This window comes from Spironucleus salmonicida, chromosome 1 (assembly GCF_000497125.1).
Source record: "Spironucleus salmonicida strain ATCC 50377 chromosome 1, whole genome shotgun sequence".
NCBI classification, from domain to species: Eukaryota; Fornicata; order Diplomonadida; family Hexamitidae; genus Spironucleus; species Spironucleus salmonicida.
Genome location: NC_090596.1, coordinates 896677 through 919728, shown reverse-complemented (window position 1 = coordinate 919728; position 23052 = coordinate 896677). Strand labels below are relative to the sequence as shown.

The 23052-nt window shown below is 37.1% G+C and overlaps 30 protein-coding genes across 30 annotated transcripts; 15 read left to right on the top strand and 15 right to left on the bottom strand. All coding sequences in view use genetic code 6, as the record gives it.

The window, feature by feature from the left end:
- Positions 1 to 64: 64 nt before the first annotated feature.
- On the bottom strand, positions 65 to 403 carry SS50377_20598 (Protein disulfide isomerase; the record flags this gene model as incomplete). Its single annotated transcript, XM_067904538.1, has 1 exon — positions 65 to 403. The coding sequence occupies one exon, from the start codon at positions 401 to 403 to the stop codon at positions 65 to 67; it is 339 nt and encodes a 112-aa protein (XP_067768020.1).
- A 94-nt stretch (positions 404 to 497) lies between these two features.
- Positions 498 to 1241, bottom strand: SS50377_20597 (uncharacterized protein; the record flags this gene model as incomplete). The annotated part of the gene is made up of 1 exon (XM_067904537.1): positions 498 to 1241. One exon carries the CDS (start codon positions 1239 to 1241, stop codon positions 498 to 500), a length of 744 nt encoding a protein of 247 aa, XP_067768019.1.
- A 427-nt stretch (positions 1242 to 1668) lies between these two features.
- On the bottom strand, positions 1669 to 1980 carry SS50377_20596 (uncharacterized protein; the record flags this gene model as incomplete). Its single annotated transcript, XM_067904536.1, has 1 exon — positions 1669 to 1980. The coding sequence occupies one exon, from the start codon at positions 1978 to 1980 to the stop codon at positions 1669 to 1671; it is 312 nt and encodes a 103-aa protein (XP_067768018.1).
- Positions 1981 to 2115: 135 nt separating this feature from the next.
- Positions 2116 to 2331, bottom strand: SS50377_20595 (Clathrin heavy chain; the record flags this gene model as incomplete). The annotated part of the gene is made up of 1 exon (XM_067904535.1): positions 2116 to 2331. The coding sequence occupies one exon, from the start codon at positions 2329 to 2331 to the stop codon at positions 2116 to 2118; it is 216 nt and encodes a 71-aa protein (XP_067768017.1).
- Positions 2332 to 2616: 285 nt separating this feature from the next.
- SS50377_20594 (uncharacterized protein) lies at positions 2617 to 2883 on the top strand (the record flags this gene model as incomplete). Its single annotated transcript, XM_067904534.1, has 1 exon — positions 2617 to 2883. One exon carries the CDS (start codon positions 2617 to 2619, stop codon positions 2881 to 2883), a length of 267 nt encoding a protein of 88 aa, XP_067768016.1.
- A 1566-nt stretch (positions 2884 to 4449) lies between these two features.
- SS50377_20593 (uncharacterized protein) lies at positions 4450 to 4689 on the top strand (the record flags this gene model as incomplete). Its single annotated transcript, XM_067904533.1, has 1 exon — positions 4450 to 4689. The coding sequence occupies one exon, from the start codon at positions 4450 to 4452 to the stop codon at positions 4687 to 4689; it is 240 nt and encodes a 79-aa protein (XP_067768015.1).
- Positions 4690 to 4795: 106 nt separating this feature from the next.
- SS50377_20592 (Cyclin N-terminal domain-containing protein) lies at positions 4796 to 5206 on the bottom strand (the record flags this gene model as incomplete). The annotated part of the gene is made up of 1 exon (XM_067904532.1): positions 4796 to 5206. One exon carries the CDS (start codon positions 5204 to 5206, stop codon positions 4796 to 4798), a length of 411 nt encoding a protein of 136 aa, XP_067768014.1.
- Positions 5207 to 5519: 313 nt separating this feature from the next.
- Positions 5520 to 6107, top strand: SS50377_20591 (uncharacterized protein; the record flags this gene model as incomplete). Its single annotated transcript, XM_067904531.1, has 1 exon — positions 5520 to 6107. The coding sequence occupies one exon, from the start codon at positions 5520 to 5522 to the stop codon at positions 6105 to 6107; it is 588 nt and encodes a 195-aa protein (XP_067768013.1).
- Positions 6108 to 6124: 17 nt separating this feature from the next.
- SS50377_20590 (uncharacterized protein) lies at positions 6125 to 6379 on the bottom strand (the record flags this gene model as incomplete). The annotated part of the gene is made up of 1 exon (XM_067904530.1): positions 6125 to 6379. One exon carries the CDS (start codon positions 6377 to 6379, stop codon positions 6125 to 6127), a length of 255 nt encoding a protein of 84 aa, XP_067768012.1.
- Positions 6380 to 6598: 219 nt separating this feature from the next.
- SS50377_20589 (uncharacterized protein) lies at positions 6599 to 7084 on the bottom strand (the record flags this gene model as incomplete). The annotated part of the gene is made up of 1 exon (XM_067904529.1): positions 6599 to 7084. The coding sequence occupies one exon, from the start codon at positions 7082 to 7084 to the stop codon at positions 6599 to 6601; it is 486 nt and encodes a 161-aa protein (XP_067768011.1).
- Positions 7085 to 7208: 124 nt separating this feature from the next.
- On the top strand, positions 7209 to 7814 carry SS50377_20588 (Rab1a; the record flags this gene model as incomplete). Its single annotated transcript, XM_067904528.1, has 1 exon — positions 7209 to 7814. The coding sequence occupies one exon, from the start codon at positions 7209 to 7211 to the stop codon at positions 7812 to 7814; it is 606 nt and encodes a 201-aa protein (XP_067768010.1).
- Positions 7815 to 7868: 54 nt separating this feature from the next.
- Positions 7869 to 8171, top strand: SS50377_20587 (DNA-directed RNA polymerase subunit; the record flags this gene model as incomplete). The annotated part of the gene is made up of 1 exon (XM_067904527.1): positions 7869 to 8171. One exon carries the CDS (start codon positions 7869 to 7871, stop codon positions 8169 to 8171), a length of 303 nt encoding a protein of 100 aa, XP_067768009.1.
- A 42-nt stretch (positions 8172 to 8213) lies between these two features.
- SS50377_20586 (CHY zinc finger domain-containing protein) lies at positions 8214 to 8642 on the top strand (the record flags this gene model as incomplete). Its single annotated transcript, XM_067904526.1, has 1 exon — positions 8214 to 8642. One exon carries the CDS (start codon positions 8214 to 8216, stop codon positions 8640 to 8642), a length of 429 nt encoding a protein of 142 aa, XP_067768008.1.
- A 25-nt stretch (positions 8643 to 8667) lies between these two features.
- Positions 8668 to 8922, top strand: SS50377_20585 (uncharacterized protein; the record flags this gene model as incomplete). Its single annotated transcript, XM_067904525.1, has 1 exon — positions 8668 to 8922. One exon carries the CDS (start codon positions 8668 to 8670, stop codon positions 8920 to 8922), a length of 255 nt encoding a protein of 84 aa, XP_067768007.1.
- A 17-nt stretch (positions 8923 to 8939) lies between these two features.
- SS50377_20584 (uncharacterized protein) lies at positions 8940 to 9527 on the bottom strand (the record flags this gene model as incomplete). Its single annotated transcript, XM_067904524.1, has 1 exon — positions 8940 to 9527. The coding sequence occupies one exon, from the start codon at positions 9525 to 9527 to the stop codon at positions 8940 to 8942; it is 588 nt and encodes a 195-aa protein (XP_067768006.1).
- A 313-nt stretch (positions 9528 to 9840) lies between these two features.
- SS50377_20583 (Cyclin N-terminal domain-containing protein) lies at positions 9841 to 10251 on the top strand (the record flags this gene model as incomplete). The annotated part of the gene is made up of 1 exon (XM_067904523.1): positions 9841 to 10251. One exon carries the CDS (start codon positions 9841 to 9843, stop codon positions 10249 to 10251), a length of 411 nt encoding a protein of 136 aa, XP_067768005.1.
- A 106-nt stretch (positions 10252 to 10357) lies between these two features.
- SS50377_20582 (uncharacterized protein) lies at positions 10358 to 10597 on the bottom strand (the record flags this gene model as incomplete). The annotated part of the gene is made up of 1 exon (XM_067904522.1): positions 10358 to 10597. The coding sequence occupies one exon, from the start codon at positions 10595 to 10597 to the stop codon at positions 10358 to 10360; it is 240 nt and encodes a 79-aa protein (XP_067768004.1).
- A 123-nt stretch (positions 10598 to 10720) lies between these two features.
- SS50377_20581 (uncharacterized protein) lies at positions 10721 to 11398 on the top strand (the record flags this gene model as incomplete). The annotated part of the gene is made up of 1 exon (XM_067904521.1): positions 10721 to 11398. One exon carries the CDS (start codon positions 10721 to 10723, stop codon positions 11396 to 11398), a length of 678 nt encoding a protein of 225 aa, XP_067768003.1.
- A 28-nt stretch (positions 11399 to 11426) lies between these two features.
- On the bottom strand, positions 11427 to 12179 carry SS50377_20580 (uncharacterized protein; the record flags this gene model as incomplete). The annotated part of the gene is made up of 1 exon (XM_067904520.1): positions 11427 to 12179. One exon carries the CDS (start codon positions 12177 to 12179, stop codon positions 11427 to 11429), a length of 753 nt encoding a protein of 250 aa, XP_067768002.1.
- Positions 12180 to 12331: 152 nt separating this feature from the next.
- SS50377_20579 (uncharacterized protein) lies at positions 12332 to 12625 on the bottom strand (the record flags this gene model as incomplete). The annotated part of the gene is made up of 1 exon (XM_067904519.1): positions 12332 to 12625. The coding sequence occupies one exon, from the start codon at positions 12623 to 12625 to the stop codon at positions 12332 to 12334; it is 294 nt and encodes a 97-aa protein (XP_067768001.1).
- A 196-nt stretch (positions 12626 to 12821) lies between these two features.
- On the top strand, positions 12822 to 13637 carry SS50377_20578 (Alpha/beta hydrolase family protein; the record flags this gene model as incomplete). The annotated part of the gene is made up of 1 exon (XM_067904518.1): positions 12822 to 13637. One exon carries the CDS (start codon positions 12822 to 12824, stop codon positions 13635 to 13637), a length of 816 nt encoding a protein of 271 aa, XP_067768000.1.
- A 97-nt stretch (positions 13638 to 13734) lies between these two features.
- On the top strand, positions 13735 to 14751 carry SS50377_20577 (uncharacterized protein; the record flags this gene model as incomplete). Its single annotated transcript, XM_067904517.1, has 1 exon — positions 13735 to 14751. The coding sequence occupies one exon, from the start codon at positions 13735 to 13737 to the stop codon at positions 14749 to 14751; it is 1017 nt and encodes a 338-aa protein (XP_067767999.1).
- Positions 14752 to 14761: 10 nt separating this feature from the next.
- Positions 14762 to 15040, bottom strand: SS50377_20576 (uncharacterized protein; the record flags this gene model as incomplete). The annotated part of the gene is made up of 1 exon (XM_067904516.1): positions 14762 to 15040. One exon carries the CDS (start codon positions 15038 to 15040, stop codon positions 14762 to 14764), a length of 279 nt encoding a protein of 92 aa, XP_067767998.1.
- Positions 15041 to 15830: 790 nt separating this feature from the next.
- Positions 15831 to 16355, bottom strand: SS50377_20575 (Dynein light chain; the record flags this gene model as incomplete). The annotated part of the gene is made up of 1 exon (XM_067904515.1): positions 15831 to 16355. The coding sequence occupies one exon, from the start codon at positions 16353 to 16355 to the stop codon at positions 15831 to 15833; it is 525 nt and encodes a 174-aa protein (XP_067767997.1).
- Positions 16356 to 16482: 127 nt separating this feature from the next.
- On the top strand, positions 16483 to 16959 carry SS50377_20574 (Calmodulin; the record flags this gene model as incomplete). Its single annotated transcript, XM_067904514.1, has 1 exon — positions 16483 to 16959. One exon carries the CDS (start codon positions 16483 to 16485, stop codon positions 16957 to 16959), a length of 477 nt encoding a protein of 158 aa, XP_067767996.1.
- Positions 16960 to 17082: 123 nt separating this feature from the next.
- On the top strand, positions 17083 to 18642 carry SS50377_20573 (Beta-N-acetylhexosaminidase; the record flags this gene model as incomplete). Its single annotated transcript, XM_067904513.1, has 1 exon — positions 17083 to 18642. One exon carries the CDS (start codon positions 17083 to 17085, stop codon positions 18640 to 18642), a length of 1560 nt encoding a protein of 519 aa, XP_067767995.1.
- A 42-nt stretch (positions 18643 to 18684) lies between these two features.
- On the top strand, positions 18685 to 19110 carry SS50377_20572 (uncharacterized protein; the record flags this gene model as incomplete). The annotated part of the gene is made up of 1 exon (XM_067904512.1): positions 18685 to 19110. The coding sequence occupies one exon, from the start codon at positions 18685 to 18687 to the stop codon at positions 19108 to 19110; it is 426 nt and encodes a 141-aa protein (XP_067767994.1).
- An 81-nt stretch (positions 19111 to 19191) lies between these two features.
- Positions 19192 to 19860, top strand: SS50377_20571 (uncharacterized protein; the record flags this gene model as incomplete). The annotated part of the gene is made up of 1 exon (XM_067904511.1): positions 19192 to 19860. The coding sequence occupies one exon, from the start codon at positions 19192 to 19194 to the stop codon at positions 19858 to 19860; it is 669 nt and encodes a 222-aa protein (XP_067767993.1).
- A 361-nt stretch (positions 19861 to 20221) lies between these two features.
- Positions 20222 to 22207, bottom strand: SS50377_20570 (uncharacterized protein; the record flags this gene model as incomplete). The annotated part of the gene is made up of 1 exon (XM_067904510.1): positions 20222 to 22207. The coding sequence occupies one exon, from the start codon at positions 22205 to 22207 to the stop codon at positions 20222 to 20224; it is 1986 nt and encodes a 661-aa protein (XP_067767992.1).
- Positions 22208 to 22283: 76 nt separating this feature from the next.
- On the bottom strand, positions 22284 to 23030 carry SS50377_20569 (uncharacterized protein; the record flags this gene model as incomplete). Its single annotated transcript, XM_067904509.1, has 1 exon — positions 22284 to 23030. One exon carries the CDS (start codon positions 23028 to 23030, stop codon positions 22284 to 22286), a length of 747 nt encoding a protein of 248 aa, XP_067767991.1.
- Between the last annotated feature and the right edge of the window lie 22 nt (positions 23031 to 23052).

The window sequence follows — 23052 nt, the reverse complement described above, 5'->3', positions numbered from 1 at the left end:
ATATTAATGTATAATAATATAGTATATATACTTCTTTTTACGTTATTACTGTAAATTAATATAATCATTTAATATTATTCATCTTCAGCCACTCCACGAAAACTTCTAGTTCACGTGGCCAGGTTGGATGAAAATCACCAATCATCTTACGATCATTGTATAGCTTGAATGTAGGGTACCCCAAAACCCCTATTTTCTTACAGTATTCAAAATCCTATGAGCAATCAAATTCGAAAAGCTGTAAATCTGAAAATTTATCCTCAACAGCCTCAAATTTTGGTCTAGCGATAGCGGAAAACGCGCAATTTGGTATGGTGAATATTGTAAAGACAGATCCTTTTGCGGCTTATTTTACATAACTCACATCCGCTGTAAGTGTCACAGATTAAAGCAAAAGCATCATTTTTAATATATAACTATTTTTATATATAATTCATATTATTGCATTTCACCCTCCTATCAAGTTTACGCCAAATAGCAATCTTCAATGAAAAAGCTCACCCAGCCTCGTCCAGCTTCCTGCTTGCAAACGCCTCAATCTGCGCCACAACGGTCTCGCCGCAACACTCCCACTCCAAACTGACCTCCGCAGCCCCGAGCCCTACGGCGAGCTCCCAGAGGCACAGAACTTCGCGCCGCCACCTCCCGTTCAGCCACGGGACGTTGTGAATTTTACAGTCGGAAACGGCTACAAATTCGCCCGAAAACACCAAATTCTACAGCTTTTGCTCCGTAATTTGGGGCCCGAAATTCGTCAAAATGCACGAAATACTCAGCTTTTTGAGCGCAAACTTGATCCGCTTGGCGAGCTCAACTGATGCAACGGACGGCGAAACAATCAGGAAAATTGACTCGAAATTGCGTACCCTGAGCATGTTCATCCTACCCTTTGCCAGGTCGAAATGGATCGTTTCGTACTCGGGTGATCGCGACAGTTTCGAGTGCTGGAGCGCCTGAATATAAGGGGGTAAGTCTTCGTATTTTGTCGTCGTAGAAAAATCGTAAGTGTAGGGTTTCAGGTCCTCTGTGAGGTAAATTACGTCGTTTTCGGCCGCTCTGCACGTGCATTTTGGGTTTATATGGACGATTTAGACGTTTTCTAACTTCCTCGCTTCCACAAGGTTGGTGCAGGTTTAAAATGATGTAGAGATAAATGGGTTCGCCGGTAGTTGAGGGAGCACTTTTTCGAGTAAATTTGGTGAGCATTATAAGTAGATTGGGCGTGTAGGATCAATTTCCATTTTCGAGAAAGTGAAAAAAGAATTAAGTCATCTTAAAATATATAATACTATGATAATAAGGAATTATAAAATATACAAAATTTCAAAAATCCTACAACCAAGATATTCGATATTAGTGACAAAACTACTATAAATATCTTTATTTGAGTCTAAACGTCAGAAGTCTATATCAATTTCGTCATCTTCGCTGGAAACTGCATGTTATGAAATTGGCCCTATAGATTGAATTGAGATGGACGAAGAACAGCTATTTGTCATAATTTCTTCTTCATAGTTATCCCCTTTAATTTTATCTTGCAAGATAGGTCGGTCTGGAAAATGTTAACTATTTCTCATTAATTTAAAATAGTGTTTGACATATAAAAAATTGTATTAGTAAGCTGTAAAATTATTCAAGTTATAATACTATATTAAATATAAAACCTAATCACTACTCATTTTAGTCTCCTGAAAGTGTTTAATCAATACTACCTATCATAGAACAAACATCTATTGAATCTTCAACTTCACCAACAGTTGATACAGATTTATTTAATAAAAGTGGCTGAGTTTTTTACTCAACTTAATATGTATAATTATCAGAATTATTATTAGAGTGTAATCCTGATACAGGAAATGAGAATATAACTGATTCTGTGGCTAAGTTTTATGCATTTATCGAACAGTATGTGTTTATAGGCTAGAATATGGATTACATAAAATTATCTTGTGAGATTTCTTAATCTGACATTTATGCCATCACCTTAAAAGTTCATATATTATTTATGAATACTTCGATTGATTGTTTAAATTTTAATAATTATGGTTATTATACAAAATGCTAAGAAAACCTCTTAAATATAAAATTATGAGCATTAATAATACAAAGGAATTTTCAGATGTAAGTATACTAAATTTCTCTTACTTACTGAGAAGCGATCACACGTGATAAAAATTCCACGGTGAAGATGCCATCAAGCACGTTAACCTCCTAGCTGGACATGACACCATTTTCGAAGAGAGCTTCCAATATCTGATCGCATTGCTCCGGGGCAAAGGCAGTCAAGAACTGCTCCAAAATTGCAGTAGAGTTGGATATGAAGTAGTGCATGTTCTTGGGGTTCTTTACGCAGATTTCGCACAGGAAGCTGGCCAGAACCTTGCTCAAGTCGATTATTAGTTGAAGGCCATTATGAAACAATTTATAGAAATAGGATTTAATAGCCCAGATGTACTGAGGTGACCTGTACGAGGACCTCGGTCTGGGCCTGGAGGCGCTCTTTCCTCTTAATATTCTAGATTACGAAGTAGGAGGGGATTCAGAAAAAATTCATCGATGAATATACTCTAATATTAAATAATATATAATTAGTTTTTAGATTTACCACTTCCTCAAATGGCAGAAATTGATCCAGCCGCTTTAGCAGCATAGCAACTTAGAGAAAAGTTACCTGTTTATTTATAAAATCACCCATTAATTGCTATCTTTTTGTTAGTTGTATCAACATTTGCCTGTTTGGGTATCCCCTCTGTACTTTGTTTAATGAAAATCTATAGAGTACCTCTTTCTGCATTTTCAAGTAAATAGGAAGAAATAGTAACAGAAGACTCAAATCCATAAATTAAAGATGGTTAAACCAACTAAGAAAAGAAAAATGAATGAAAACTTACTTATTTTTTAAGTATAATTCTCTATCAATAGCTTTAAAAATATGATCTATAAAATTAATATAATGGCATTATTAAATAAATAACTTGATTATAGTATTTATAATTCATGTTAAAATAAAAATCTGTGGTTATTCGCTTACTGAATATTATGATATTAGCGTTTAATTATTAAGTTTATGACCTTAGTAGTGTTAATAATAATAGAGTGATTTATAATAATATGGTAAAAGTTAATACAAATCTATGATTTACTTAAAATATATTTTTTAAGCAAAAAGGCAATCGTAACCAATATTATTTGATAATATAAAAATTCAAATACGTTACTATTTATAGTATCCATCCTCATTTAAATCAAATTTGTATCTTTTTTATGTTTGTAATTTTTAAATTGAAGTTATTTATATTTTATGTCTAGACTTCTTGACGTGTCCGAGCTGGTGTGGGCCCACCAGGGTGAACAGTCCGAGCTGGCGTGGGCCCAGCAGGGTGAACAGTCCGAGCTGGCGTGGGCCCAGCAGGGTGAAGAGTCCGAGCTGGCGTGGGCCCAGCAGGGTGAACAGTCCGAGCTGGCGTGGGCCCAGCAGGGTGTGGTACACAGGATGGCGTGGGCCCACCAGGGTGAAGACTCCGAGCTGGCGTGGGCCCAGCAGGGTGAAGAGTCCGAGCTGGCGTGGGCCCACCAGGGTGAACAGTCCGAGCTGGCGTGGGCCCACCAGGGTGACAGTCCGAGCTGGCGTGGGCCCAGCAGGGTGAAGAGTCCGAGCTGGCGTGGGCCCACCAGGGTGAAGAGTCCGAGCTGGCGTGGGCCCACCAGGGTGAACAGTCCGAGCTGGCGTGGGCCCAGCAGGGTGTGGTACACAGGATGGCGTGGGCCCACCAGGGTGAAGAGTCCGAGCTGGCGTGGGCCCACCAGGGTGAACAGTCCGAGCTGGCGTGGGCCCAGCAGGGTGTGGTACACAGGATGGCGTGGGCCCACCAGGGTGAAGATCCGAGCTGGCGTGGGCCCACAGGGTGAACAGTCCGAGCTGGCGTGGGCCAGGGGGGGGGGGGGGGGGGGGGGGGGGGGGGGGGGGGGGGGGGGGGGGGGGGGGGGGGGGGGGGGGGGGGGGGGGGGGGGGGGGGGGGGGGGGGGGGGGGGGGGGGGGGGGGGGGGGGGGGGTGGGCCACAGGGTGAAGTCCGAGCTGGCGTGGGCCCACCAGGGTGAAGACTCCGAGCTGGCGTGGGCCCACAGGGTGAACAGTCCGAGCTGGCGTGGGCCCACCAGGGTGAACAGTCCGAGCTGGCGTGGGCCCACCAGGGTGAACAGTCCGAGCTGGCGTGGGCCCACCAGGGTGAACAGTCCGAGCTGGCGTGGGCCCACCAGGGTGAACAGTCCGAGCTGGCGGGGGCCCACCGCTGTAATAAAATTTGTGCAAAAGCCAATATAAACATCACATCTAAGTATCTTCGTTTTGAGTAGCAGGGAGTGGTTTGCATGAGAAGTTATTGCACTGTTCACCTAAGCTATGCTTAGAAAAGTATTGCAAGGAAATTGGGGATCTGCGAACCCTATCAATGCTGTCCCTACCAGCCATCGTATCGGACCATAATGAAACGTTTCCAGGCCACATTACACTAACAAATAATGAAATGATTGTGCAGCGGGAGGCACGCATACTGACTGTACTAGCCGAGGATGTGAGGCCAACTCTCACCTCCTTGCTAGCGCATGATACTGATGGGCAGGTGGTCGAGTGCTTACTAGACCGCCAAAATATGTTGAAATATCGTGTATTTGCTGCTTAAAACTAGTGAAGTATTCAGTGATGAAGTCTTTAAGATAGTTAAATATAGCTATATCCGTATTTAATATAAATACTTAAATGTCCGCTGGCTATAAATTATAAAACTAGGTGCTCATTCAGAATTCACTATCCTGCTCACAATCAGGATGATAATCTAAGACTTATAATATATCTGCCTCCATCTTGTGTAGGTTAGCAATTGGTATTCTTGTTACCGAACATACTGCAGTATCAAGAGAAACCTCTCCGCCTTTCTCACATTCCGCTTTCGCAGAAAGGTAAAAGCAGGCAATTAGAGAAGTTCTCCAGGACTTTAATGTGAACTAATGTTACGTGGCCAATTTCCCCATAAGGTGCATTGTCTCGCAAATAACCTCATCATCTAGGTTTGTGGCATCGATGAGCTCGTTAAGCAACGTGCGAATCTGTGCGACGGATGGAATATATGCAACTGCACTAACCATAGATTGAGGCATGGTAGATTTAGTTCCAATATTATTTTTAACCAAAAGGTAAATTGTGTTCATTTTTGGACAGGTTAAATTACAGATAACGAATTTTAATACATATAATTAGTAATTAACTGACTGGAATTTCTACGAGTTTTTATCTCAAAATACTTGGCGATTATACTAAAATAATCATCAAGTTAAAACCTTAGAAACAAGAAACTTTCTTGAAAACACAATACACGGATCAACACGCCCAGTAAAACATGTGACGTCAGGCAAACGGCATAGATACTATAAAGCTGTTTGCGATTACAACCGGCTATTTGAAACGTATAGCATTCTGGTACAGCAAGTAATGCGAACCCTACTCTAGTCTACATTTTTAGGAATGAACTCGCCGCTTTTTTCGCCATATGCAGGATCTCCTGATGTTCATGAAGTACAATCTATTTTACCCATTGGTAAAGTGATATCATAACCATTTTCGCCATTGTAGTTCTCATTTTTTCATGACACAACTTCCTGTGCATAGACGCCTTAGGAATAGGTAAAAGTCGTACATCAGACACCAGAAGGATTTATTCCGTACTATTCCGAAGATGCAGCAACAATTTTTTAGCAGCGATAGGCTTTCCTCCGGAGTCTTAAGTATTTTTCGCGACTGGTGGACGGTAGAGCATAGAAGACTACACCAAATCTAGCGCGAGGTTTATTCTGCTGCTCACGAGAATGCTGTAGTCTTATTTTAGATGGTGGGAATCGTAGTCCATATTGCTGTAAGCCATGTCAAGTCAGAGAATAAAATATGCGGCAAGCTAGAGTTAAAGCCCGCGGTGAGCTGATAGAGCGGAAGCGATGTCTGTTTCAATTTCTTGTAGACTTGAAAGAGACCGACTTCGAACGTGGGCGACTAGTTTAGTTAGTTGGAGCATATCTGGCTGAATATCAAAAGAACTTTGGAGAAGGTTGGGAGTGAATGTTCACAATAGACACTCACTATTATCCCATCCACTGGATGATTTTCCAACACGCATCTATGGTTTCTTCTGGTTGAATATCACCATTGACATATGCCTGATCTAGTTTTGCTTGAAGAACCTAAAGCCTGGATTTCATGTGTTTGTTCTCAGCAGAACATTCTGCCTGCACCTGTCTAGATTTTTATAATTCCATTGTGCGCACAGCTAGTAGTTTCTCTAGATTTTCAACATGTTTCAGCAGGGCCTTATCAGTTCCGAGTTTGTTCATATTTGAAGTGGAGTGAGAAATTTGATCAATCACTGACTTCGTCTAGAAGGTCATATATATCTACGCCAGCATCCCCTTTAAAGATCCTCTCTTCCATCATTCTTTATCTCCTCTCTTCCTTATTGTGATCTCTCTCATCTCTGATTAGGTCGTTTTGGTCCACCCCGTCCATTGCCTAGATTAGTATAATTTTTTAAAACTAATATAAACTGATTCAAATCACTTTTAATCCCCTTAACTAGGTTGACTACTTATTTTAAATTTACCACTTTAACTCGTCAGGACATGTTCTCCAATCGAATTAAATCTATCAATTTACTCTTTCCAATAGTCATCACAGTGCTTATACTTACACTGAAATCTATCACATTTCCCATTTAAATAATCTTTACAAATTTCAATTTTACCATATTTTTAAGTGTATATGTTTGCAATTTCTTAAGCATGAACAATCAGTTCGATTGGTGATGGATGAAAAAACTTGCAGTCTGCTACATTACACCCTCCACGAATGTAATTTTTACAAATTTTTTGTAGAGAGTTTGAGTGTGAGGTTTATGATGTATACGATGTAGTATTGCCTAAAAGCTAAAACGGCGCTGAAACAGAGTGTAAAGGGTGTGGTATAGGAGGAATTTGTAAAATTGCTGCATCAAATGGTAGAGAATACGCTGCATCCTCAAAATCAGAAGAAAAAGATGACATTTTGAATTTCATAAATATCTATTTATAAATACATAATATTAGTGTTTAATATTTAGGAAGTTTATGTCTAATATCAGTTTAAATATATAATAAAATAATTAAATTCATTCCTATATAAATCAAAATGAAGTATCTATTTAAATTTGTTGTTGTAGGAGAACAAGCAGTTGGAAAATCTATGCTTCTTGACAGATATCGTGGTTTAGATTTCTCTAATGTTCATAATGCTACTATTGGAGTTGACTTTTACACTAAAGAAATATAAATAGATAATAATTAAGTAACATTATAGCTTTGGGATACTGCCGGTGAAGAGCGTTATCGCTCTATTTCTACAGTATATTTTAAAGGAGCTCATGGAGTTTTACTAGTATATGATGTATCCTCAGAAGCTTCTTTCGATTCTCTGCCTAACTGGATTGAGACAGTTAAAAATGTTGCTTCAGATGCTGAAATTATAGTTATTGGAAATAAATGCGACTTAGAGCATTAAATTTAAACTTCCTAAGGAGAAACATTTGCATAGGCGAATAATTTTAGTTTCTTAGAGACATCTGCAAAATCAGGAGAAAATATTGAAAAAGCATTTAAAATTGTTTGTGAAAAGTTAATTGCTAAATAGGGAGAAATATTAGAAAATAATGCAGCTGGGAAACAATTTATACCTCAAACAGTAAGTACAACAAATTAAGTAATTGTGGATAATTAGTCTAAAAAAGGATGTTGCTGAGAAAATGATTTTATATAATAATTAATATTTTATATTTTCACTTCTTGTCAAATAATGAACTTCTGCGAGTTATGTGGCACATTGCTTACTGTTTCTGCATCTTCTGCACAATGCCCATGTTGTTTCAATTAAATTGTATATAGTGCTCAATAAATTACATCTGAAAAAACTATTACTTAACAATCTGCTGCTATTATCATCTAAAGTGAAACTCGACCTGTTATTGACGAGATTTGTGAAAAATGTGGTCATGAAAAAGCATTTTTTGAAGCAAGATAAATGCGTAGTGCAGACGAAGGTTAAACTGTTTTCTTTGAATGCTGTAAATGTAGCTTCAAAAGCAAATAAAACACATGATATTTTATATTATCTATATATTTTCTTTCCTCAAAATTTATAATGTGCAAGCATGTTCCTAATGTATAAACTTAAGCTTATGCACGTTGTTGCAAGCGTTGGTATGATTGTGCATAATGTCATGCTGAAACATAAGATCATCCTATAGAAAAATCACCAGAATTAGTACTTATATGTAAAAAATGTAAGAAAACTTTCCGAATTGATTTTAGAGATGGGTTTGATTAAGAAGCAGATGGCTTTTGCCCTAGATGTGATAATTAATGGTTTATTGAAGCCGCAGATGGACGTGAGGGATAGGAAGTAGCATTTGCTATCTAGGCAATGGACGGGGTGGACCAAAACGACCTAATCAGAGATGAGAGAGATCACAATAAGGAAGAGAGGAGATAAAGAATGATGGAAGAGAGGATCTTTAAAGGGGATGCTGGCGTAGATATATATGACCTTCTAGACGAAGTCAGTGATTGATCAAATTTCTCACTCCACTTCAAATATGAACAAACTCGGAACTGATAAGGCCCTGCTGAAACATGTTGAAAATCTAGAGAAACTACTAGCTGTGCGCACAATGGAATTATAAAAATCTAGACAGGTGCAGGCAGAATGTTCTGCTGAGAACAAACACATGAAATCCAGGCTTTAGGTTCTTCAAGCAAAACTAGATCAGGCATATGTCAATGGTGATATTCAACCAGAAGAAACCATAGATGCGTGTTGGAAAATCATCCAGTGGATGGGATAATAGTGAGTGTCTATTGTGAACATTCACTCCCAACCTTCTCCAAAGTTCTTTTGATATTCAGCCAGATATGCTCCAACTAACTAAACTAGTCGCCCACGTTCGAAGTCGGTCTCTTTCAAGTCTACAAGAAATTGAAACAGACATCGCTTCCGCTCTATCAGCTCACCGCGGGCTTTAACTCTAGCTTGCCGCATATTTTATTCTCTGACTTGACATGGCTTACAGCAATATGGACTACGATTCCCACCATCTAAAATAAGACTACAGCATTCTCGTGAGCAGCAGAATAAACCTCGCGCTAGATTTGGTGTAGTCTTCTATGCTCTACCGTCCACCAGTCGCGAAAAATACTTAAGACTCCGGAGGAAAGCCTATCGCTGCTAAAAAATTGTTGCTGCATCTTCGGAATAGTACGGAATAAATCCTTCTGGTGTCTGATGTACGACTTTTACCTATTCCTAAGGCGTCTATGCACAGGAAGTTGTGTCATGAAAAAATGAGAACTACAATGGCGAAAATGGTTATGATATCACTTTACCAATGGGTAAAATAGATTGTACTTCATGAACATCAGGAGATCCTGCATATGGCGAAAAAAGCGGCGAGTTCATTCCTAAAAATGTAGACTAGAGTAGGGTTCGCATTACTTGCTGTACCAGAATGTTATACGTTTCAAATAGCCGGTTGTAATCGCAAACAGCTTTATAGTATCTATGCCGTTTGCCTGACGTCACATGTTTTACTGGGCGTGTTGATCCGTGTATTGTGTTTTCAAGAAAGTTTCTTGTTTCTAAGGTTTTAACTTGATGATTATTTTAGTATAATCGCCAAGTATTTTGAGATAAAAACTCGTAGAAATTCCAGTCAGTTAATTACTAATTATATGTATTAAAATTCGTTATCTGTAATTTAACCTGTCCAAAAATGAACACAATTTACCTTTTGGTTAAAAATAATATTGGAACTAAATCTACCATGCCTCAATCTATGGTTAGTGCAGTTGCATATATTCCATCCGTCGCACAGATTCGCACGTTGCTTAACGAGCTCATCGATGCCACAAACCTAGATGATGAGGTTATTTGCGAGACAATGCACCTTATGGGGAAATTGGCCACGTAACATTAGTTCACATTAAAGTCCTGGAGAACTTCTCTAATTGCCTGCTTTTACCTTTCTGCGAAAGCGGAATGTGAGAAAGGCGGAGAGGTTTCTCTTGATACTGCAGTATGTTCGGTAACAAGAATACCAATTGCTAACCTACACAAGATGGAGGCAGATATATTATAAGTCTTAGATTATCATCCTGATTGTGAGCAGGATAGTGAATTCTGAATGAGCACCTAGTTTTATAATTTATAGCCAGCGGACATTTAAGTATTTATATTAAATACGGATATAGCTATATTTAACTATCTTAAAGACTTCATCACTGAATACTTCACTAGTTTTAAGCAGCAAATACACGATATTTCAACATATTTTGGCGGTCTAGTAAGCACTCGACCACCTGCCCATCAGTATCATGCGCTAGCAAGGAGGTGAGAGTTGGCCTCACATCCTCGGCTAGTACAGTCAGTATGCGTGCCTCCCGCTGCACAATCATTTCATTATTTGTTAGTGTAATGTGGCCTGGAAACGTTTCATTATGGTCCGATACGATGGCTGGTAGGGACAGCATTGATAGGGTTCGCAGATCCCCAATTTCCTTGCAATACTTTTCTAAGCATAGCTTAGGTGAACAGTGCAATAACTTCTCATGCAAACCACTCCCTGCTACTCAAAACGAAGATACTTAGATGTGATGTTTATATTGGCTTTTGCACAAATTTTATTACAGCGGTGGGCCCCCGCCAGCTCGGACTGTTCACCCTGCTGGGCCCACGCCAGCTCGGACTGTTCACCCTGGTGGGCCCACGCCAGCTCGGAGTCTTCACCCTGGTGGGCCCACGCCAGCTCGGACTGTTCACCCTGCTGGGCCCACGCCAGCTCGGAGTCTTCACCCTGGTGGGCCCACGCCATCCTGTGTACCACACCCTGCTGGGCCCACGCCAGCTCGGACTGTTCACCCTGGTGGGCCCACGCCAGCTCGGACTCTTCACCCTGCTGGGCCCACGCCATCCTGTGTACCACACCCTGCTGGGCCCACGCCAGCTCGGACTCTTCACCCTGCTGGGCCCACGCCATCCTGTGTACCACACCCTGCTGGGCCCACGCCAGCTCGGACTGTTCACCCTGCTGGGCCCACGCCAGCTCGGACTGTTCACCCTGGTGGGCCCCCGCCAGCTCGGACTCTTCACCCTGGTGGGCACACGCCAGCTCGGACTCTTCACCCTGCTGGGCCCACGCCATCCTGTGTACCACACCCTGCTATTCCAAAATACGTAGCGATGCATAATATTACCTCGCTCCTTACTTTACTAAATTATCCTAACTATTCATTATAATCAATAAATCTATCAATTATCTTAACGAATATTGATACACTATGAATTGTAAAATCACTCTCTTCATTTTTCGTCTACTTTTTCTGAAATAGTCTACTATTGCACTATCCACCGGGTTCTTTGCTCGTTAAGATCGGCGATTTCGTTCTGCAGCCGTCCCACAAAATTAGCGTCTACTACTTTTGTAGAAACTAAATCTTCATTGCAGATTACAATATCTACCTAGGTCGAAAAATTTGCTACATCTATTATTTTTTACGTCGATATGTCTGCAAATGCGTCCTGAATATGCTAAATATCTTTTTCCGACGTCGAAGGTTTTTGGAATTTTATCTATAAATCCTAAATGACCTTTTCCTTATCTTCCACCAGGCTCCGTTAAAACTCGTTTTCTTGTGTCAGCGTCGCTATCTAAATCTTGAGATTTTCAGAGTCTGATTACGCGGCGTACAGTTCGGTCTTTTGGGCAGAAAAAGTTGTTTTTTGCTATGCCATAGCAGACTCTAAGAGCTGGATTTTTTGGCTTCTTAGTTCTAATTCCTGTGTTTAGGTTTAGATCGTCTAGTCCTTCTAAATGATTACCTGCTCCATTTCAAATATGTTATCCTCTAGTTTTTGCGTTTGCTGTATGTTTTCCTCTAAGACTTGTGACTTAGACAGAACTTAAGACTTCGATATTAAAGCCTATTTTTTGCTTTCAGAAGAGTTATCGATATATTCTTGTAATTTTATTTATAGTTCATCAATTTAGACATATGCCGCTGATAGTTCATATTGTAATTTATCAATTTGTTCCTCAAACAACTTATTTGACATTTTTACGAAAGTGAAATTTGATAATAAATATATAATACAGTATAATAATATATATTCATTATAAAAGGAGAATGTACTTGGTATCTGGAGGGAAAGCAGGGTATAATTATAACTGAATATAAAGATAAACCATTATTCAATCGACAAGTCAATCATTGTAAATCTGTTATAAAAAGCTATTTAGAAGCAAATTAAGGATGGACCAAATTACTTTAAGTGATATTCTACTTCATACCATTAAATGATGAATGTGCTCTTCTTTGTAGATATCGCTTGTTTTCGCTTATATAGTAGGAATTAACTAATATAGTCCTTCTTTCTTCAGGCCTAGCTACAAAAGCTCTCGAACTTCTTTCTAATTCATCCACCTCGTTCTTCTTATAATTTTCTCGAACTTACTAGTAGTCTTTAACCTATCGATAAAATTTTTAGAAGTATGATTCCATTCTTAGTATAATTATTTATATTTAAATTATTATTATATTGCATAATAATAACAATCACAAATACTATAATTAAATAATACATCTGATAAATTTGTTTTTATTTTGTAATGTAAAGATTAGATATAATATAAGAGCAAGTAATATACTACCTTTCCACAAGATGACCGATTTATTATCACTCACATCATCACTCAAAATGAGAAAATCAGGCCTGTCAGCCCCTCAGCTTCCTGGTATTGGCTCTTTAAATTTATTTGAAGATGGCCCTCTTAATGGACAAAAGATTCTAATTATTCCCGATATTTTCCATTCAATGAAAATATATGCACCATTAATAAATCGGCTAAATTCTCAATTTAGGTTGGCAATTATTGATCTTCCAGGTCATTTCTCCTCTGCATCTCCAGAGAATTTGACATTGCCACTTTTAGTTGATGAGTTTGTTTAGCTTATAGATTATTTAGGGTGGTCATAGTTTTCTATAGTAGGACATGGGATTGGTTGCTAAATAGGTTGTTTGCTTTCTAGTTAATTTCTTATATCGAATTTTTTTTCAATGTCGCCATCATGTTCATTATATGAGGAATGTGAATTTCGCAAGATAGTGGGATCATGTTGTAGATCTGAGATAACCTGGAATTTTAATCCCATCATAGATGGAATTTTTAAAGTATCCGCTGGTGAAAGTTGGAAAAGTATATTTTCACTTTCCAATGATGTATTAATCAATATTTGGGAAAAGTATGAACAGGTCGATTTTCGAGATAATGATCTATATTACTAATTAGATGGTAAGCCAATTGATAAAGTCAAATTTATTATTTTCTAAAATGATTGCATGATGAAGTCAAAGTAAGCAGTAAAATTCTTCAAAGAAATTAAACTATCGTAAGAAGTGGATGTAGTTATGATAGAATAAGCATCACATACTCCATTTTTGGATGTTGATATCCTCATTAAAATAGCTGATATAATTTTGAGTAGCTTCTAAACTAGCTTTGCTACTAAGTGAGGATTTTATAATTTGATCTATGATGAAATTTTGTGAAATTTTTCAATAATACCAATAATATATCGTATAAATATAGTACATTTTCAAATTTTCAAAAATGGCTTTGGCAACACTACTATAAAATTGTAATTTTAATACAAATTTAGATGCTTAGTCTGTTCGTCCTTATCATAATCCATAAATTTCTGTTAATGCATAAACAACACCATCCCTTAATTAAAGATAAAGATCAATTCGTACTGAAACTACTCCTGATCCTGATTTTTAAGGTTAAAATTTTATTAGTTATAATAATATTTTATAATAATAGTAGAACTAGCATAAGACTAATACTTAATGGAAATAAGTTAATAATTAATATTAATAAGATAACTTTAATAATAATTTTAGTCAGGATTAACAAACCTCATAATAACATTCTAATAGTTAAGAGCAAAAGGCGTAAACAGCCATGTTTAATAATAAAAACTAATCTAATTCTGCATATTAACTTTAGATAAGCTAAATAACATAACTTTTAACATTTGAATAAGAAAAATCAAATTAATATCTAGATTAGTTAAATAATTAAAAATAAGAGAACCAAGCAATGTAAAATGAAATACTTAGATTATAGGCTTAAAATTTAAAAGCGGAAAAGGAGCATAGCGAGTAGTTATCTTTATTCAGAGAAAAATCATCTTCTGCAAATGATTTATAAATGAAATTAGATATAGCTTTGACATAGGTCAAACAATTATCGATTGATCTTAAGAAAAGCGAAAGTAAACTTAAGAAAAATGAAAAAGCTACACAAGAACTAATTCAACTTATTTAAGAAAATTCACCAGCATTGGGAAAGTAAACAAAAATTAGAACTTAAACAATAGCTAAAAAGCCATTAAATAAAGAATCTGATAGAGCATAGAAGGTTCTTATATCATTAAAAAATGAATAAAATTTATTAAAGAACGATCTTAATTTAATTTTTGACGAAGCAAAGCACGCACCAGAAGTTATTGGAGAAACCGATGTTGTTGATCTTTATAGAAAAATGAAGAATAAGTAACAATGTGTTAAAGATTTAAATAAATACAGAAAGTAAGTATAAAAGCTAGGCGTTCTTATTAAGTGAAGCGCTAAAATCACTAATACCGACTAGCTAAATTATTAAGATCTTAACTCATTAAAGTTTAAAACCGTTAAAACACTAGATCTTCAATTGTTAAAAGTTTTTAATGCTTTTATGGGGGAGATTCAATTTGTAGATCTTTTGGTCGCAATCTTGAGAAAATAAACTCATCTTCAGTATCATTTGAAGTTATATTGTGATAATTCTATAGTGGAGTTTATAATATATTTAGATCATCTTCTATGTTATCAAATGAGGAGTTTTTTAGTAGATTTAAAAATGGTTAGTTCATTTAAGCGGAATGAAATAATATCGAAGTATTATATATAGATATATTATATCTGATACTAACTATTTAAATAATATTTTGAAATATTACATATTTTAAAAATATTAAATAAGTTAATGAACACTAATATATTATGACGTATAAGGTTATATAATAATAGTTTTGATTGTTTATGTTTATGTTAATTTATATTTTATATAAAGTATATGAGGGGCTTAGTCGTTGTACTAATACTTTTGTAATAAAAATGAATAACATTTAATATACTTAATTAACAAGATGAATTATAAAAAAGAATAAGAAAATCTTTTTATTGGTAGATTTAAATACTACATTTTATATTTTGTTTTAATACAATTATACTATGCATAATAGTAATATGTAATATATGGATTATAAATATCACAATCATTTATAGTAGTAAATATAACTAGGAGGTTTAAATTTGTTATCTTTTTCATGTTAACTGTTACTTGGGGGTTGTATAGCAATAGTTAAAATTTTATAAAATTTTAACTAGGAGTAATCTAAATTATAAGTTATGATTATTAATTTTATAATGATAATCTATTAAAATAGATGACTGTACAGATTTATAATAAATTGAAATAACGATAATAATTTAATGATATAAAAATATTTAATAGAGATGTTTAAAAAAGTAAATTTGTCTTAATAATCAGCTTATATCCCAAACTCTTTATGGATATACTCTTAAATTATTATAAAAATATAGTTACTAAATTATCAACAATTTTTTAATTAATACCATAATAAAGAGGGATAATTTTACTCAGATTTTATCTTCATTTTCATGCATTACCCACCTTGGCAGTTAATATATTGCTTCTCCCATCAAAACTCTGAAATCTTCAAAATCAATATCTTCTGGAACAATTACTTTTTTGCCTGCACCAATAATAGTTGCTTGAAGTTTCTTCTCTATTTAAGCCTTAAGATTCTTCTCTATATCTACAATGAATCCGAATTTTTAAATCCATACTTTAATATTCTAAACCTTTATTGCTCCATTTTTATCAGAGCTACCACCCAATAATATCCAAGAATTTAAAAGATCCATATCAGCATCTTTTGTTTTACCAGCATTTGAGAGTTCCTATACAAAATGTTAGAATTCAGGGAACGAAAGTAAGCCATCACCATTTATATCAGCATCAGAAATTAAGTTGAACAACTATTCATCTGTTGGGTTGAGTTCTGCTGCTGCTAATAATTCTCTCAACTTCCACATCTCAATTACACCACGTTAACGATAATCAAAAGAGTCATAAATTTCATGCAAATGTGTAATATCCATTTTTGCGGAGTTTAGTGAAGTGGAGAAAAATATATTATTGTTATATAATAATAATAATATTAAAGGTATAATTTGAAACTCAATATTTTATTATTATACAATATATCATTATTTGAGCTATCCGCAAATGTCAGAATTTGATCCACGCCTAATATAATCTATTTCAGACGCATTTGATACATTTGATCCAGACCATTCTGGAAGACTCGATGTTCGTGAAGCTGGTACAGTTCTGCGGTCTCTAGGCGTATATCCCACAGAGGCAGAAATTCATAAATTTATCCTTTAAATGCAAAGAGACGAGCCATCGCTTTGGATACAAAAATCGATATTTTAGGATTTTGCTGCAAATTTAATAAGCGAAAATGTCGTTACTGGCCCGACTTAAGACGAACTCCGTGAGGCGTTTTAGGCTCTTGATGCTCCAGGAACTGGTATGATAGAGGTAGAACAGCTTTTGACTTATCTCACAACAATTGGAGAAAAACTCTCATAAGAAGAGGCTGAAGCTTTTTCGAGCTTCGCAGCTAAAGACGGCCCTACAGGGAAAGTCGTTGAGTGGGGAGAATACGTGTAAAGTCTTAAAGAAATATTATGGAAATGAACATTATTTTGACACATATAATATTTCTCATATAAATAAATTCTTAAATATTGGACTCTCGTAAATATATTTAGTATTATTATATGTTATATTCAGTATTAATTCATCATTCCATTTTATAGAATGATTTTGCTTTTACTTGCTACGGATCAGAAGGTTTTCCCTACCCCTAAACATTATGAGCTGCTAACAAATATCTGGGGGGCATCAAATGTAAGCTTTAATTGTACTTTCTAAGACGGGTCACCATGTCATAAACATTTTGAAAAAAACTATATATTTTTCTAAAAAGCATTTTTCCCACGTAAATCCCCTTTAGAGTCATATGTTAAGTATAATTTACCTACATAATGGCAGCTATAAATCACTGTTGATTCTAAAGATGAGAATTATGATATATTAAGTCTTAATGAATCCTATTCAATTGTTATTGATTATTACGGCGTTGTTATTAATGCATCAACGGGTATGGCATTATCTAGAGCATTTTAGTCTTTAAGCTAAATGATTGTTCCCTTGGCTAGCTTTGAACATGATACTGCCGCGTATATAATCTCAAAATGCAATATTTCAGATTCTCCTTCGTTTAAATGGAGAGAAATCGCGATTGATATTTCTCAGAACTATCTTAATTAATCTACAATTTTATAAATAATTGATGGTATGGCTATTACTAAATTTAATATTCTTCATATAAAGTCTAGCGATGATATTTCTTAATCAATATTTTTTTCAGAATCTCCATAATCTAATTTAAATAAAGCTTGTTTCTCTGAAAATCATGCATTAACTATTGATTAGCTATAAGAAATTTAAAGCTATGCATTAGAACGTGGAGTTATTGTTTATTTAGAAATTGATATGCCAATTAATATTAAATCATGGTAAAAGGCTGACCGTTACTTATTAGCATAGTGCGATTAATCTTTACCTTAAATATTAAATCCAGCCAATCCCAATATTTATAAGTATATTAAAGCGATGCTTAAAGATCTTATCTTTAATAAGTTAGAAAACAACTCAGTTATCCGCCCAATAATACATTTTGGTGGTTCTGGACTATCAATGGTCTGCTGGGATGAAGATTCTGTTATTTCTTCTTACAAATTAAAGCATAATCTTACAAACGAATAGCTTTTAGTAGAGTTTAACATTAAAGTAAAAGATATTGTAAACTCCTTATATGAAGATAAAAATTTAGTATATACAGTTTATAACGAGGCTCAAGCCCCGTACGTTGAAAAAGACAAATAAACTATTATTCACTTCTAAAATTCAAATATCAGCGAAGAAATTCTCCAAACAGGAGTCAAAGTCATCTAATCCTTTAACTTTGAAGCCAGTCATACTCCCGATCATAAGTACTTTGACGAGGGCTATCTCAGCTTCTACCAAGTTGACCTTCTTAAGGACATTCCAGAACAGTATCACGACTAGATCATTGGAGGTGGAGTTGTTGCGGAGAATGGCGCCAATGAGGAAATTGTAAGTTTGATTTTCAGTAAAGCCGCGGCCGTAGCTGAGATTCTGTGGGCAAATCCTTCAGATAGAAATTCTGAGGATTTCGAGCAGCTAGTGGTCAACGCACACTGTAAGCTTCAGAGTGTTGGACTGAAGGTCAGTCCGACTAGCATTCAAAGGCCTTGTCCTGGTTATTTTTGGAAATATGGTAACAAGGAGTGAACTTAAATCTCATACTTTGTATTATATATTTTGTTATTTCAAATGCCCAGGGATGACAGGGACATTTTGCTTCACTATCTCCAGATCGTTTAGACGGGAACATCAAAAACTGAGTTTAACAACTAGTCAAGTTACCTGTCAAATAAAGTATATAGATAGGAAATGTCATCTTCTTCGTATACTAGGCCCCTATCAATTATGGCATTTTTTGGCATTAAGTATAAAAAGAAAAAGTAATTAGCTTAAGATATTCTTATTTAATTACTTTCTATCCTGTCGGAGCGAAAATCTTCGTAACTCACTTAAATAGTGTAAACCTTTTCGCCATTACCAGCTGATAGTGAATAACCTGTAGTAATCAGCAAATTGGACGAGCTTTCAGTATTTTAAACCGCAGAAATCCTTTAGCTTATATAAGAACAAGATACGGAAATGTATAATTTTGTAATAAAGTGGATGTGTAAGTGATATTTAGGCACTTCACTTTTTTACATTATTTAAGTAACATCATTATTATACTATATTTTCTACCTTAGTCTTTCCGCATTAATGAGCCTAAAAGATCAATTTTAGTAAGCCTACATTTCATTCAATCAGACACACAATGAGTAATGCTAGGTATAACTAGCTGCAGCATCCATGATTCAAGCAACATATCGCGCATCGCTAACGCGCAAAAACTATCGACTAGTAGCCTCTGCTGCGCTTTCCATCCAGTCAACATTTCGTAAATTCAAGACGGTCAAACACACCTAATTAATCTATAATGCCGTGCAGTACCAGAAAAGACTAACATTTTATAACCAGAACGCGATCAGGATCTAGAAATTGTGGCGTGGGAAAGTGGTCAGAAAGCACATTCTGAACATAAAGCAGCGCAAGCAAAACATCGCCTCCTACACGCTGCAGGCTGCGTACTAAGTGGACTACTGCAAGCAGCACTACAAGATTTGCGAGGATATCGAGAACCAGAACGAGTTCGAAAAGGTCGCGAAACTGCGACAGGAAATGGGCAAAATTCACTACCTGGCAAGCACGAAGGCGATTCCTGGCGTCTTCAAGGCGTGCTATCCAAAGATCCAGCCCAGCCTCGGCGGCAAGGAGATCGACCTCATCATCTCGGAATAGGGCCGAATCGACGCCCGGAAGGGCGTGAAAACGCTGCAGAAGAAGCCGGTGCAGGTGCTAGAAAATTCTGGAATTCTGTACTACAAGTGAGTGGATTTTGTTGCGTTTCGGGGGAGTTTGTGCGGAAATTTTGATTTTTTTGAATTGCGAATTGAATTCGGATTTCCACTTTAATTGTGGCGATAACGATGAAATTAGGATTTAAGTGGAGTTGGGGCTAAAAAGAAGGTTTCTAAGTCAATTTCTCTCAGGATGGTAGTTTAGGTTTAAATAGTAATAAAAGATATTATAATAGACTTAAAATAGAGTTAAATTAGCATTAAAATTACTATTAAATTAGTAATAAAATAGAGTTAAATCGGCACTGAAATTAACAATAAATAAGTATCACCTTGACATTAATTAACAGTTAACTGTCACTTTCCCAGCCCCCAAATTTCACCAGAAATCTTCACTCCGCTCCCTGCTCCCCCATTTCTTCCCCTTCCCATTTTTCTTCCATTTCCCCTACATTCTCTCCCTCCTCCCCCATCACATTCTCTTCCCCTCTACCCTTCTCGCAGACGAACCGCTGCACTTCGCCGCTTTTCCACTCCCAGAAACCGTTAATTTCGCTGCAAATTTCGACGAAAACACGCATTTTCGCGTGGAATTTAACGCTCTGGAGCATCAGGGAGCCCCCACTTTGCGCTCTGGCGGCCTGTGCGACGAATTCTGGGAAATCGATTTCGGAGCGAAATTCGGCCTTTGTATCACTTGCATTTCCTGCACTCCCAAAGAGCCTGCGCTCGATCCGCGCGATGTTGTCGCCAGCGAAGAGCTGCTCTCTGCCGAGCTCTTGGCGCTGTCCCTGCTGCTCAGAAATGACTTTCTGGAGGTTCAGCGTCGCAAATTCGTCCAAATCGAGGTCGTTTTCGATGCTATTTCCTTATATTACTTATTATATATAAGTGAATATATGATTTGAAGTGGAATTCTACAGCAAATTCCACTCCAAAAGTTGAATTGACTCCAAGTTGTCCGCCGCGAAAAGGGCGTTCAGATGCTCTAAAACGGCCTCAAATGAGCGATTTCGCACGATTTTCGAGGCCGAAAATTCTATGTTTTCTTGCTCTCTGGAGATCAAAAATCGCAGTTTCGGCTCCCTCAGAAACGCGCTGAATGAGAGCAGCAGCGCGTAGAATTGCGCGTCCGAAGGGATGTGCAAAATGACAGAATTCAATTTTAGCAAAATTGCGAGTTTCGTCATCAAGTTTGTCGATTTTTGAAATATCTATTTTAATATATAATAAATATGAGTTTTGTTTTCTACAGAAAAATTTTCTACGGTAATTTCGTCATAAACTTTGCCGTAAAAATCGTGAATTTGGGCGTTGCTGGACCTGATCAGAACCAGCATGAGCGTTAGCATGACCATGCGCGAGGATGGCAAGTTTTCGTAGATTTTGGTAATTGTGTCAAGGATTTCGACGCCTGCGAATCCGTTTTGCTCGGAAATTATCGAATTTAATTCCTTGAAATAAGTTTTTTCTAATTATTCATATTATTATATAATATTATTAAATATCGATTTTTTTATTTAAAGGAGTGGAAAATCGTATTTCAAAACCAAAAAACTTTCAAATTCCGCTTCTTTGTATTTTTTGTTTTTCAGAAGTCGTTTTTGCGTCAATTGGGCCAATTTATCGTCCTGCGTTTGCTTTTAGGCAGGTTCTAGATCTAGCAAAATTCCATTTTGATTTTCATTTTCCACTCCTTTTTGCACAATTTTCCGCTCCTCAATTTCGTAAAAATCGTCGATTTCGGCCGAAAATCCGACCGGAACTGCGAGTTTTTCGGCCGAAAAATCGAAGAATTTCGCTTTTTGCATGCCGCTGTCCAGCACATTTTGCACGAAAATCAGCTGCTTTTGAGAAATGACGTTCAAGTTTTTACAGTAGAAAAGCGAAAAAAAGAAAAGATCTTTATATTATTTTATTCTAAAAATAATATAATTTAAACCGGTTTTTGAGATGAATTTCGAGGTCAGAAAAGTGTCCAAAAAGTCGTAAAACGCGCCGCTCGGGAAAATCTGCGACGAGTTCTCAGGAAGCGACTTTTCGAGCAGGAAATCGCCCGTTGGCGGCCGCAAGTAGAGGCACGCGAGCTGCAAATCCACCAAAAGGACCTGATTTTCTTTGCTGAGAAATTTGGAAAGAAAATTTGGAAGGGAGCGGAAAACGTCTTCGTGGAGCGAAAAATCAATTTTCAATCCCTTTCTCATAATTTTCAGGAGCGAATTCGCAAGAAACTGCGAATTTGCGGCCGAAAGTGCGAACGCGGAGACGAAAATCGCCCGGTTCGCAGCCGATTGATTTTGCTGGTAAAGCGCTAGAAGCTTCTAGAGATTCGCAGACGTCGTTTGCGGCGTGTTCACGTCGAGCGTCAAATGGGTCATTTGGAGCGGAGCGTGGAAAGAAAAATACTATTTAATGTATAATAATATATATATTGAAAAAAATGCGATTTTTCTGTCACTAAAACGACCAGATTTTCTTGATGGTGGGAAATTTGTTCACGAATTCCTGCGTTTTCATCCGCGTGCACGTGACGCGCTTCTAGGTGACGGTTTCGCTCTTCAGGAACGATATCGAGTCGGCGAGCTGCGCGAAGTTGACGACCCCGTGGTCCCGCGCGTCCGAGTAGACGTTCAGCAGCTGCGAGATTTCCAGCATCCCGCGGATGCTGTCCAAAAATGGGACCTGTGACGTTCTGTTGATTTAAATTTCTAAAAACACGTTGGAACGCGTGATTTGGTGCTCCTGCGGGGCCATCGGCTTCTGGTTGAGATTGACGAACTGAATCGTGTAGATTTCGGAAAATGCGAGCGTGAAAATTTTAGCGCTCAAGGGCTCGAAGAAATGGCAGCAGACGCCGTCATTGGATTGGACTAGCGACTGAATCTGGCCTGCGTGTATCAAATCCTGCACGACGTCCTAAATTGATGTTTTCTGGACAAAAATAGCGTTGGTGCAGGAGTCAGAAACTGGGTAATTATCAGTTGTGTACAGTGGTTACGTTTAATGGAACAATACATTGTCGTTAGTTAGTTTGAGGGCGTAAAATTGCTTTGTCAAGTCCAAGTCAAACATTTTGGAGAACAGATCAAATTTCTACTAAGATAATGCGTTATGTATCAGTATAGTTTGCTCTCTAGTCAATTATAATCCATTTTAAGACAGGAGAGTATACGTGGAGGCTAAAATTGCTTCAGCGTCCATTATTAAATTTGGTAAAATATAT